Here is a 12,843-nt window from a genome sequence, read left to right on the forward strand (position 1 = left end):
CCTCCCCACCCCCCACACACCTTGTTCTTTGACCTCGTGGTACTGGTCCTCACCTACACCTCGCATCTACGTGCTTTGCTTTTTTGAATACCAGCTGGCCTTTTCTGACACAGCATTTTATATGATTTAAGAAGAAATTTGGGATCAATTTTTGCTCATATTAAAAATTAATTAATATCTTAATTTAATAATAATAAAAAATACAATTATTAGACCTAAATATTATAGGTTAAAACTTTATATAAGAAAATAATAATAATAAAGGTTAGTTTAACGTGTAAAATTTTTTCTTGTCCAGTTAGAAATTTGGATTCAATCTATAACTAAACTTAAAACTAAAAATTAATTAGTATTTTATCCTATTATTATAAAGTGAATATTAAGAGTTGAGTTCAAGTTACACTTGATGTAGCTCTAAGTAATATTACACCCCCAATAACTTATTATAGAATTCATATTTTGAAAATCTCACCGTTGAATTACATGTTCTATATGTTCTTAACATTCATGCCAATTTTTATGTCAATTGGATATTATTTACCATTCGATCCTTAAACTCATTTTTTATGCATTATTTTAAATTACAAAAACTTAAATTTAAACAATTAATTGATAACATGACTATTAATCTTTGAACACCTTAAAATTTTGCAAGTATAGAGAATATATAAAGATAATGTAATTTAACGGTAGATTTGCCAAAATTTTTATCTAATTAAAAAATATTAAGTGGTGTAATATTACTTAGAGTTACACTAGGTATAACTTGAACCCAACCCATATATTAAATATTTGAATATTACAAATTTTACTATATTAACTATACACTAAGAACCGTCAATAGCATTATATATAAACTAATTGACATATCATGGTGTTTTTAATGAAAACATTTAGGATTAAAGTATTAAAACCCTCAACCTAACTATCGAATTATCAACAACAAAAAAAAAAAAACTTTACACGAAAAAAAAAAAAAAAAAAGTTTCAATTTTCATTACTTATGCAATTAGTCTATGGGTGTTTTGAACTCAAAAGTCTCAAGTTTTATCTACTATACTATCAGTTTATAGATATTCCAATATGTCTAATCTAAAATTGTAACACTACTTTCTTATATATATATAAAGGAAAGGTTTATAAGTATGCAGCAATTGTGGCATGTAACAGCAAAAAAAAATGGGACAAGTGTCTAAGATCCAAATACACGTGACTCTTAAACACGTGTCTCTTTTCTTTTTGTTGCCACATACTCGTATATGCAGTAATTACCGCAGCAAAACATTTCTCATTAAAAAATAACCTTATAAACACCCATCACAAAAAATAAAGGCCACCAATAAATATTCTTGGTAAAGCTTTATATTTTCCAAACTATCCGTGTGGGGACCTCTAACCTTTTGCTAGGTTCTTGCACGTGGACCCCGTTTTATGTGAAGCATTTCCTTCCAAGCTTTTTTTTTTTATTTAATAAATCTTTTGAAATTAGATTATTGTAAATGTAGGTCCATAGAATATGATGAGGACGAGGCAGAGGTGATGCTATCATATTAGAATGTATTATTGGAGGATGCTGATTTTATACGGCGTTCATATGGTCTCAGCAAATATATATAATTATACCTAAGTGTTGGTTTGATCAAATTAATTTAACCACCGTCCCATGTAGGTGAGTTGATACCCGAGTTGTACAGAGACCGATCACTCAGGGGTTCAAGCCCCCACACCCGCATTTACCCAGCAAAAAAAAAGAAAAAAGATCAAATTAATTTTTCCTTTGCTAATTTTATTTAATAAAAAAGTTAAAGCAAAATAAAATTGTATTTTTTTTTTAATCATTGAAGTTTTTAAAAATATGTAAATAAAGAAATAATCAATATAAGGGAAAAAAAACATTAAAATGCAAGTCAAATGGATACACTAAATGATTATCTGTAAATTTTAATATTTTATACATGTATTTCATTTTTGTTCTACAATATTTTATGTTTGGTAAAACTTAGTTTTAATGAAGTGTAAATGAATTAATTGATTTTTATAAAATAATTTGGTGTTTAAAGACTCTAAACAAATACATGTTTATAACTCATTTGGGAGGGAAAAAATAAATTGAACGAGATTATAAGGGATATTCTATAAATTCTCTTATTTGGGAGTTTAGTAAGAACGAATGGAATGATTATGACTTATAAGAAGAAGCTTATTTTATTTTATTTGTGGGGGTAAAGTTCGCCAGTCAACGTTGGGCCATAGTACCTGTACTAGGCCCAACCACAATAAGAAGCGAAGACACAGGCGGAGGACCCCCCATCCCAATCATGTTGGGTCGGGCTTACTTAGGGGCGTCCGAGGAGGAATACCTCCTCGGATGTACCAAATGGGAATCCGGTTCACTCCCTTTACATGGCGAAAGGCCATCCAATATCAAGGAAGAATGCATGACGTTCGGGGGGGGGGGGGGGCAACCACAACTGCCGCATTAAATGCCAAGGAGCAACTTTTCCAGCCGCATTAATGTGGAAAGGACAGGAGAACAAGATTATCTTGGCCAGTGCAACTCACAGAAAAGAAGGAGGATGTCCTATGGGACAGGCACTCAAGTGGAGGCCCAGATAATTAACAAGTGTAGGGTCAATATCGTAGAAAGGATGCTATATAAGAGAAGAAAATCCCCATGGTCAGGGGATCGCAAGCCAGAGGAAGAAAAACAGAGAAAAGAGAAAGGAGTTGTAGGAAAAAGCAGAAGATACAGCCCCACGAACTGTTATCCCAAAAGCTTAGAGGAATATCCCCACGTCCAACTGGTTGCATGGCTTGTTCGTAACTACGTTCACGCTGTCAAGACCTAGTTCTGTAACCTACTCTCTACAAATTCATTGTTGAGGGACTTTTGGGCCAGAATCGCTTGCCTATGGGCCTGAACCCCAAAAACTGCCCCTACACTATTTATTTATAAGCATTTCTACTTTTAAGAAGTTGCTTATTTTACTCTATTCATTTATAAGCATTCCTTGCAAAAATAGGAAGAATACTCATTTCTTTAATAAATGAAATGTGAAATATAATTGTATATTTGTTTTATTTTGATAAAAGACAAATAAGATGTGAGTGATGTAATAGTAAAATGATGAATGGTATGACAATAAATTATATATTTAATTGATATCCTTTTTTTTTAATAAACTCCCAAACTCCCTAGAGAAAATACACTATTATTTTCTATTTCATTCTATATATGATATATCAATTCTATCCATTTTCGTTAATTTATAAACTCCCAAATATAGTCAGGATCCTTGTAGCTTAATTGGCATCTTCGTATGAACAAAATGTTTGAGAGTTTAAGGGAGAAAGAGTTCGAGCTGTAGAATTAACAATATATTGTAATTATCTTAAAAAAAAAATTCTCAAATATAGTGCATCTTCTTTTTTGGCATGTACTCAGCTTTTTTTTTTTTTTTAGGGGAACATGTACTCAACTTGATTACACTCATTTACATTGGTACCTACCAAAAAGATGAGAATTTTTTTTTTTTTAATCATTACCAAAACTCCTTCCCCCCCCCCCCCCCCCAAAAAAAAAAAATCATTACCAAAACTAATTGACAAGATAATTAATCCATAATAAATGGCAAGTATATTCAATACAAAGGTCAATTTTGCTTTTTGGTTTTTGAATCTCCTTTAAGGGTAACTTTTGTAAATTTGTAACCTGATAATCTACGGCAAGATTGTTAATGGTTTTGTAGTAAAATGGTGAATGATGTAATGGTAAAAATACACTATTATTTTCTATATCATTACTCATTCCATCTATGATATATCAAATATAGTGCTTTTTTTTGGGGGGGGGGGGGGGAGGATATTTTCATCTTGATTCCATTCATTTACATTGTTACCTACCAAAAACATGAGAACCTTCTTTCTTTTTTCTTTTATTTAACATTTTCAAAACTAATTGACAAGATAATTTATCCAAAATAGCTAAGAGTCCTATAACTCAACAAATTGGCACCTCCTAGTGTTTCAAATAAAGACATCTACAATTCAAATCTCCCCTATTTCCCATTGTAATTATAATTTAAAAAAAAACATAATAAATAGAAAGTATATTTAATACAAAATGCATATGTTGCCTTTTGGCTTTTGAATCTCCTTCATAATTGGAGAAGAGGAGATTTGAATTCTAGACGTTTTGCTAGAAGATATGAGTTGATTTACAAGATTCTTGGTTGGTTATTATAAATAAATATAAATATCTTATTGAATATGATTTTTAATCTTCCTCTTTTTTATGCAAGAATGTTGAGAGAGGCTTACCTATTGCCATTGGCGTACCAAGTAAGTAACCTGTTTTAACTTCGTCCTAAGGATTTTTTTTTTTTTTTTTCTTTCTAGCCGTGATTCCGTTAGACCATTCTTGGTCAGATCTTTGTTAACCTCTGTTTTTTTGGTGGTTGCAAAACCTTTGTAACTTTGATACCCTAAAAAAATATCTTTTAAGTTCTAATCTGACCTGGGTCTAAAAAGAATTAGAATGGGCCCAATTTGAGCCAGTTTTCTCTCTATTGAAAGCCCAATCATGTATGCACCCACTTGAACCGAATGACAACATATAATTTTTTTTTAATTAAGAAAAAAAAAAATTAGACCCTTAAATCTATTTGACAGTGCATCCAAATGACAAATTAGGGAAGATAGTTCACATATATATATATATATATATATATCGTAGGTTCTACTAGTTAGTTTAAATGGTAAACTCTCTTTCATCGAATAAGAAATCTGTCTTTGAATCTCATTTACACTAAAATACTAATGGATATCTTGGCTAAAAAGGCAAGCAATATATTCAAATCCTATTTTAACTATATATATAACCACTTTTTTCAGAGCTACAAATTTTAACAGTCCATTATTCTGTCATTTCTCTTTAACAACTAAAAAGACAAATAAGTATTATAAAGTCTTGTGCAAAATTTGAAATTTCTTAGATCTTTTATCATACGCAACACAGTTCCAACTCTTTTCTGTGTAAACTACAAAAAATTTCAGTTCCTTTTCCTTCACTTTCTTTGCACCAAAACAATATATTACGAACCTTCCTTGGAGGGGGATTAAAAAAATATAAAATAAAATAAAAAGCAGCAAAGAAGACGTACAGAGTTTATGTACTCCATTTTTTTCCTTGTGTACTTTCTTGCTTTAACCAACTAGATAGAAATGCACCAACAAAAACATGTCCTTTCCTTATTGTTCACATTTGAAATCTGCTGATTTAGCAATACTTAAAGAATAATTCTATACAACTATAATATTTGCATTGAATTATAATAATAAAAACCCCCCAATTTCCGTAGAGTGCATTTGTTTGGTAGACTATGCCTCAATTACAAAATTAAAATCCTAAGCATCCTGTTAAATAAAAATTTATACTTTACACATAAAGATATACTATAACAGAACATGCCTTTGTATAAGCTGATCCTCAGTTAAATTGCTTTGTTGTTCCTTCAAGATAAGTGCTTAATTAGGTGGAGATACTTGGTGCAAAAGCAGATTAAAGGCAGAGTCAAATTTCTAAGGGTCAGTCCTACTCATACATTGAGTGGCTTCAAAGCATTAACACAATATACATGCAATGTTTAATTAATTTTTTATTTGATGATGAACTATATATACTGCTATGCTCCATGAAACTTTCGTCACCATTTATCATTAAGTTCCAGTTCTTCTATCTTCATCATAATCGAAAACCAAATGGCTGTTTTTGCACAAAAAATGCACACTATCACAACAATTTTCCTTCTCTTGCTAATGGCTTCATTGTCAACAGCATTGCTGGATGCTCATTATTATGATAAAACATGTCCACAGGCTGAGAAGATCATTTTAGGGACAGTTTATAACGCATCCATGCATGACCCTAAAGTTCCAGCTCGTATCCTAAGAATGTTCTTCCATGACTGTTTCATAAGGGTACAGCTTCTCTCTCTCTTATGCGCGCGCACACACACACATTATTGTTGAAATGGCTATATAATTCTCTTAATTATTTTTAGGGATGTGATGCCTCGGTGTTGCTGGACTCAACTCCAGGGAACCAAGCAGAGAAAGACGGACCTCCAAATATTTCAGTTCGATCATTCTACGTGATAGATGATGCCAAAACTAAACTTGAAATGGCATGTCCACATACAGTTTCTTGTGCTGATATAATTACAATTGCAGCAAGAGATGTTGTAACCATGGTAATTTGACTAATTTCCTTGCTAGCTTTCTACCTTTTGATTAAATAAATTTGTTTAAGAGAATCAGTCAATGCTTACTTAGTTAACCACCCTAATTTCATATTTAGTATCTAGTCAACAACATAAACATGAAACCTCTCAAGGATATTAATTGGAGCAAGCAACAATAGTTTTTTTTTTTTTTTTTTTTAAATAAAAAATATATATGTTTTTAAAGGCAATTTAATTTATAGTTGTTTTCCTAGGGATAATTATTAGGGACTCTTGACATGACACTCCCAACCAATTAAAATAAACCACCTAATACAAAAATTAACTTTTCACGCTACTTTTTGAGTTTGTCATATTTTTGTATTAGATGACTTGTATTTATTGAAGTAAAGTATCAAATTACCTGTACCATGGACTATCTAATAATTATAGGTTTTCCTAGTCGCCAAGATTATTTATTTATTTTTAATAATTTTAAATTCAGTCTGGAGGGCCTCGTTGGAATGTGCTGAAAGGAAGGAAAGATGGAAGGATATCAAAAGCTGCAGAAACCATCAACTTACCAGCTCCAACCTTCAATGTAACCCAGCTCATTCAAAGCTTTGCCAAGAGAGGTTTAGGAGCCAAAGATTTGGTTGCTCTATCAGGAGGTCACACCCTTGGCTTTTCACATTGTTCTTCTTTTGAAGCTAGGCTACATAACTTTAGTTCAGCACATGACGTTGACCCCAGTATGAATAATGAGTTTTCACAAAAGCTACGAAAGAAATGCCCAAAACCAAACAAGGATCACAATGCTGGGGAGTTCCTGGACTCGACCTCGTCAACTTTTGATAATGACTATTATAGGAGACTGATGGCAGGAAAGGGTGTTTTTGGATCGGATCAAGCACTAGTTGGTGACTACAGGACTAGGTGGATTGTTGAAGCATTTGCTAAGGATCAAAGTTTGTTCTTTAAGGAGTTCGTGGCTTCGATGGTGAAGTTAGGGAATGTGGGGGTTATTGAAAATGGTGAAGTTAGACTGAAATGCAGAGTGGTGAATTGAAAGAGAGCAAAGCCGACCCAAATTTATTATTTTGTTTCCGGTTTATATGATAATGTAAACACTTATTGTGTTACTGAGTTGTCTTTGAATAAATTTGATTAAAACTAGCATGTGTAGCCTAATATTAATCACACACTAATTACAAGGAAATCCAATGCACATATTGGCAGCAATAGAATTGCATATGAAAAGATTGTCTACATTCACAGTGGCCTTTTCTTTTCTCAAGCCATTATCTGTGTTACAAAACAACTGCTTCTAATTTGAGCACATTGACAATCTCTAATTTCTAAGGACTATGCATTGGTAATAAAGTTTCTTGATATTTCTGTGACATAGAGAGCAATAAAAATATTCATTTTGCATACCGTTAATGAGAAATGTATGTGTATAGCATCAGATAGCTTTTTTGGCAGCACAGAGAATGGACAATAAAATCAAGAAATTTCTATTGAATCAAATCATCTTAGCATTCCATATTGGCTTTGGCTTGCTGAGTTGGCCACTTCAACAGTACAAAATTGGCACTCACCTGAAAAGCATTATTAATATTAGAATGATGTGATACAAAACAATGTTCATTTTGATGACACTACACTAAGAATAGTTGTACTGGGGGGAAAAATCTAGACAAAACAAAACTTTATTTTATGACAAAAATATGGTCAAGCAAATGGTTCCACAATTATACTGAATCTTTAATTTCTATTTGGGCTCCATATATGAGTAATTCCAACTGTATCAAAAATCAAAAGAATAAAATGTGCAAAAAACCAGATATAATCCCAAGATGAACCCAAAAGTAAATAAGCAGCTATTATGCAAAGTGTTAAAACAATTTTTATGTGCAGAGGTAAAATTGAAATTTCATTGCAAACGTCTCAATAGTTAAGGACCCACTGATTTGTTAGTTTAGACATTAAATTTGACCAAGAGGTGGACACTGCAAACTAATCTTAAATAGGGTTTTGAAGGCAAAGTTTTGTGATTTTGGGAATACATCACAAATTTCCCCCAAAGTTTAGGGTACATAACTACAATTATCCCCAACCAAAAATTCAACAGTCTTTCACCCTCCTTATCCCTCAATTTCCTTCCAATTTGAGAAGAAAAAAAGATGGTGCATCCAAAGAGAAGGGGAATTTCTCCATCTCCCTTCCCTCTCCTCCCTTCCTACCAAACCAAACCAGGTAAGGACACTCTCCTCCATCTCTTTTCCCTCCTTTTTCACCCATCCAGACACAACTTTAAATTTTTCCTAAACTTTTTCTCATCACCTATACATCAAAACCTACAATCAAATTTTTATATTCAGCTGCGGCATTCAGCATCCTACATTTGTAAAGATCAGCCCCGTTTGCCTTTAAACTGCAATCAATTCAATATATAAATGACCAACAAACTCTGAAAGCCCTCCTTTCATCATATATAACTCTAGAACCACAAGTTTAAAATGCTAAAGCCCACAATATAAGCATCTGTATGCAGTTTACCAAAATTTTCCTGTCCTACATCAGATTTGTCCAAACATTAGCTTCACGAGTAACCACAGTCATTGGTTTCCTATTTTTCTTTGATAATTTGAGGATTGGAGATACGGGGATTTGAACCCAAGGCTCTTGGAAATGGTCTCCTATTTTTCATAACATAGAAACTGTAATTAATTTAAGAATGATAAGAAACACCATCTGACTCATACAGAGAGTATAAGCTAATTGAGGAGGAGACTCTTCATTTTTTTATCAAGTCTAAGGGGTTTCAAATTCATTCTCCAACTTCACATTCATAATTTGGCTAAAATTTGGTCTGTAATACTATATTCCTGACTTCATCACAGTGTTCCTATGTAGTTTCAAAACCTCAAGCTATTCTTGTTGAGATATTTGTGGTGTATTGTGATACCATGGTTTACATGGATTGGATTAGATTAGCTTGTATTGTGCGGGCACGTCCTGAGTCCCACATTGGGTGTTAAATAGTTTGAATTGGGCCATTTAGTGATTACAAGGAGCCTCAATTACAACTTGGTTAATCCAATAGGGGTATACATGCAAATGTGGCAAGTGTTTTCCTTGAGTCATGATAAAGATGTTAGGAATTTAAGTGGGGAAATTGCGTATCCCAGGATCAGGACTACATGGGTTGGAATAGATAAGCATATGTTTGTGCGGGCATTGTTGAGTTGGGTGTTTACTAGGTCAAACTGGGCTATATAAGTGATTATGAGGAGCCCCAATTGCAACTTGACTAGTACTTTTGGGGTATAAGTGCAAATGTGGCTAATGTTTTCCTTGAGTGGTGACATGTATACTTGGGTTCCACTAAGCTCTCTGTCTCACCCAAAAAAAGAAGAAGAAGCAAAATAGAGTTATTTTTCTTATTCCAAAAAGGTAAGCCCAATTCCCAAATGCCTTATTTCTCTCTAAAGATCAACGAGGAATAACCTGCAGATCTATCCCAAAGTTGCTGTAGGTAATCCAAATGTGGACCAGTTCCTTGGTTATCCACAAAAAAAAAGGGATAAAATATAGTTACAAGCACAAATAAATCACACATCATATGGTCCACAATAACATCCTCTTAAACTAATTCTAAACTCTAAAGTAAAAAAGAGTTTTAGGTAAGGAGTCATCAAGCCTGCAAATTATCAGATGTTATGGCACCAGTCAATTAAAAACTAAATTTTACTTGCAAAAGATGATCAACAAGAGATAGAAAGGTAAGTGAGGAGATATAGCTTTCAATCGAGGAACTTACCAAGTCTGCTTAATCTAAGATGACTACACCCATCAGGCAAATGCTACATCTGAACGGAAGACATACTTAACACCCTTTGCAACATTACGGGCTTCATGCAACATACACTTAGCCCCATGAATATGTAGGAGAGCCATCCCTTCAGTGGGAGCCACCTTCAAAGTTAAAGTTACATCACAATGCATATTCCAGAAAATGTAACTGAAAAAAAGGGAAAAAGAAACTTAAAACAAAAAGGGTAGGACAAAAGAGAGAATAACCAAAGGAACTTACCTCAGCCACAACAGCATTCCTTGAACCGTAGAAGACTGTCTCTCCTCCAACTAGAGGATCTGAGGAAGGATCCTTGAGGCTGCTCAAATCAGTTTTGGCATTGGGTTTAAGACCACCACTTAAATATATTAACAAAGTATAATGGGTTCTCTTTCTCTCATCAAGATCAGCACTTTCATCAATATGCCGTCCAAAGCGTTGACCAACCTTGTACCTGATCACTCAAAGCATCCAAAATAATATGAAGTTTCAAGGCAAAGAAGGCAAAGAATTTTGGCTAGAGCTTTTCATAAAGACTATATATATGTGTGTGTGTGTGTGTATAATTCAATAGTTGGGGAAGGGGGATTTGAACCTTGGATGTCTCCATTGGAAACACCAAGAGGTGCAAATTGAGCTACAAGGCTCCATATAGAATAGCATATACAGGAAAAGTGAAAGTAATAAAATCCTATATCTATATCATGAATAGTCCTTCCTACACTCTACAACGTTCAGAGTTAAAGAGATGATTTGCCATCATCAATAAGTTTCACTATATGATTCTCCTTTGAAAACTAGATAGCTACACATTTATATCATCTATAAATGAGAAACAGAGCATGGAATCATGGAAAATTTTCAACCAACCTGTAGAACCTGATATTTGGATTCAAACCAACAGCAACCTTTCCTCGAATTTTAATATCCGAAAAAAGTTTGTGTAGTCCAGACTCCCATATTGTTTCTGCAAGAACAGGATCATTCACAGAGATTCGATCATTATCTCTGTAAGCTTCACCTTTTGTTGGACCAAGACTTCCTTGGTGGACAAAACCAATAGACTCTGCAGCTTTAATAAATGCCTTTGATTCAGCAGATGTGAAGAAATTCTGCACCTGGATATCTCAAACATAGTAGAAATATTACAACCGATAAAACTCAATAACTTATTCAACAAAATCATGTTTCAAATGGTCACATATATAGGATTGCCTTTCATGCCAGAATGAAAAGGCATAAAAGTAATAAAAGTGTAAGCCCCACACCATCCATCATTAGACAATTTAATTTCACAAACTTTGATAGTAACAAAGATACAACTTAAACCAAATTATTTGTTGACCACTTCCAATGATGTAAAGGTAATAATTTTCATCTCATATCTGAATTTTTCAAACTTCTCCCCCATTGGTTTTTACCTCTACCTTCTCACTAAGGCATTAAACCAGGATCCTTTTCTTTGTTATCCTACCAAGTACTAATAGCCACCTATCAATTCCAACTCCATTCCTTAAAGAAATCATGGTTATATTACAATTAACAAACTATGTCTGAAACTCATGACATAAATTCAATTTGTTTGACAAATAAGCAAGCTTGAAAAAGCTTCTAATGAATCCCAACAAATTAACAACCCGGGTTCATTTCCACTCACTAGTCACCACGATAAACATCCTATTAATTAAAAGTACCCACATCCCAAATCAAAAATTTATTCATTCATGAACTCATGAAATGCAATTGAGCATCATTGCAATTGTCAAAATTTGCAGTAAAATGGAACACCAAGCGTTTTCCGCCCTTCCAATCAACATCCTAGAATAATTCAAAAGAACCCAATTGCTAAATATCCTTAAAAAACTGAAATTTAGTGAAAAAATTTATTCCTTTTACGCATAAAATGAACTACGGAAAATACAGGTATACAATTGCAAGTCCTAAACTTGATTACAATAACATGACACAACAGGACAAACACCCTTCTTGCCCTGAAATACAAATCACAATGGACAAACCACAATAAATCAAGCTCATATGCTGTCTTAAACACAGGGCACACATGCACAAACAAGTGTTCAAAACAAATAAATAAATATGAAGAAGAGCAAATATGGGATGAAAATTCATACAGTAAAAAGATCTGTATCTTTGAGGTGAGTGATCTGGAGGTTTTGTTTGGGTTTGATGAGTGGCCACTTTGATGTTGTTAATGTTGGGTTCTTCTGTTTCTTGGTATCTGCTTCTCTTTTCTCTGCCATTCTTCTCTTCTTTTTCTCTGATGTTTCTGCCATAATTAAACTCTGGCTTCTTTTCTTGCTCTTATGTTGGGCCAATTTATTATTTTATTAGGCAAGATCTGGGCCTACTGTTGTGGCTTATATGGGCCAGGCCTGCACCATTTCTTGGACCTTTGTCGCCTCTGTCCTCTATGAGAACCAAGCTAAAAGTTGATATGATTTAAAATTAGAAGTGCACTATATATATATATATATATATATATTAAAGTAAGCAAAGTAAAACCAGCCAAGAAGGCAGTAGCAATAATTGTTAAAATAAGATAATTAAAATAGAACCAGCCAAGAAGGCAATAGCAACAAGTATATTAAACGAAAACTGGAAGTAGTTAAATTGAAAATAATGTAAAACCGTCCAAGAAGCGGAAACAACAAATATATTAAACACAAAGCTGAAAGTAGTTATTATTAAAAATAGATGATAGTACTTACAACAGTAGTAGTTACAAGATTTCAACAGTTCAAC

At 33.3% G+C, this 12,843-nt stretch overlaps 2 protein-coding genes across 2 annotated transcripts; one reads left to right on the forward strand and one right to left on the reverse strand.

The window, feature by feature from the left end:
* Positions 1-5,723: 5,723 nt before the first annotated feature.
* LOC126699285 (peroxidase 66) lies at positions 5,724-7,363 on the forward strand. Its single transcript, XM_050397014.1, has 3 exons — positions 5,724-5,979; positions 6,063-6,251; positions 6,727-7,363. Exons 1-3 carry the CDS (start codon positions 5,761-5,763, stop codon positions 7,288-7,290), a joined length of 972 nt encoding a protein of 323 aa, XP_050252971.1. The 5' UTR covers positions 5,724-5,760; the 3' UTR covers positions 7,291-7,363.
* A 66-nt stretch (positions 7,364-7,429) lies between these two features.
* On the reverse strand, positions 7,430-12,402 carry LOC126699286 (uncharacterized). The gene is made up of 5 exons (XM_050397015.1): positions 12,213-12,402; positions 10,951-11,198; positions 10,321-10,534; positions 10,048-10,202; positions 7,430-7,822 (listed from the first exon to the last, which is right to left on the reverse strand). Exons 1-4 carry the CDS (start codon positions 12,372-12,374, stop codon positions 10,080-10,082), a joined length of 747 nt encoding a protein of 248 aa, XP_050252972.1. The 5' UTR covers positions 12,375-12,402; the 3' UTR covers positions 7,430-7,822; positions 10,048-10,079.
* Positions 12,403-12,843: the final 441 nt, after the last annotated feature.

The sequence above is a fragment of the Quercus robur genome, chromosome 9, assembly GCF_932294415.1.
Source record: "Quercus robur chromosome 9, dhQueRobu3.1, whole genome shotgun sequence".
Classification (NCBI taxonomy): domain Eukaryota; kingdom Viridiplantae; phylum Streptophyta; class Magnoliopsida; order Fagales; family Fagaceae; genus Quercus; species Quercus robur.

Excerpts from the sequence above, each read along its gene's own strand:
- LOC126699285 (XM_050397014.1), top strand. The coding sequence starts at position 5,761 with ATGGCTGTTTTTGCACAAAAAATGCACACTATCACAACAATTTTCCTT. Across the intron at positions 5,980-6,062 it reads TCCATGACTGTTTCATAAGG|GGATGTGATGCCTCGGTGTT; the intron begins GTACAGCTTCTC and ends AATTATTTTTAG. Across the intron at positions 6,252-6,726 it reads CAAGAGATGTTGTAACCATG|TCTGGAGGGCCTCGTTGGAA; the intron begins GTAATTTGACTA and ends TTTTAAATTCAG.
- LOC126699286 (XM_050397015.1), bottom strand. The coding sequence starts at position 12,374 with ATGGCAGAAACATCAGAGAAAAAGAAGAGAAGAATGGCAGAGAAAAGA. Across the intron at positions 11,199-12,212 it reads AAGATACAGATCTTTTTACT|GTGCAGAATTTCTTCACATC; the intron begins GTATGAATTTTC and ends TGAGATATCCAG. Across the intron at positions 10,203-10,320 it reads GGAATGCTGTTGTGGCTGAG|GTGGCTCCCACTGAAGGGAT; the intron begins GTAAGTTCCTTT and ends TTAACTTTGAAG.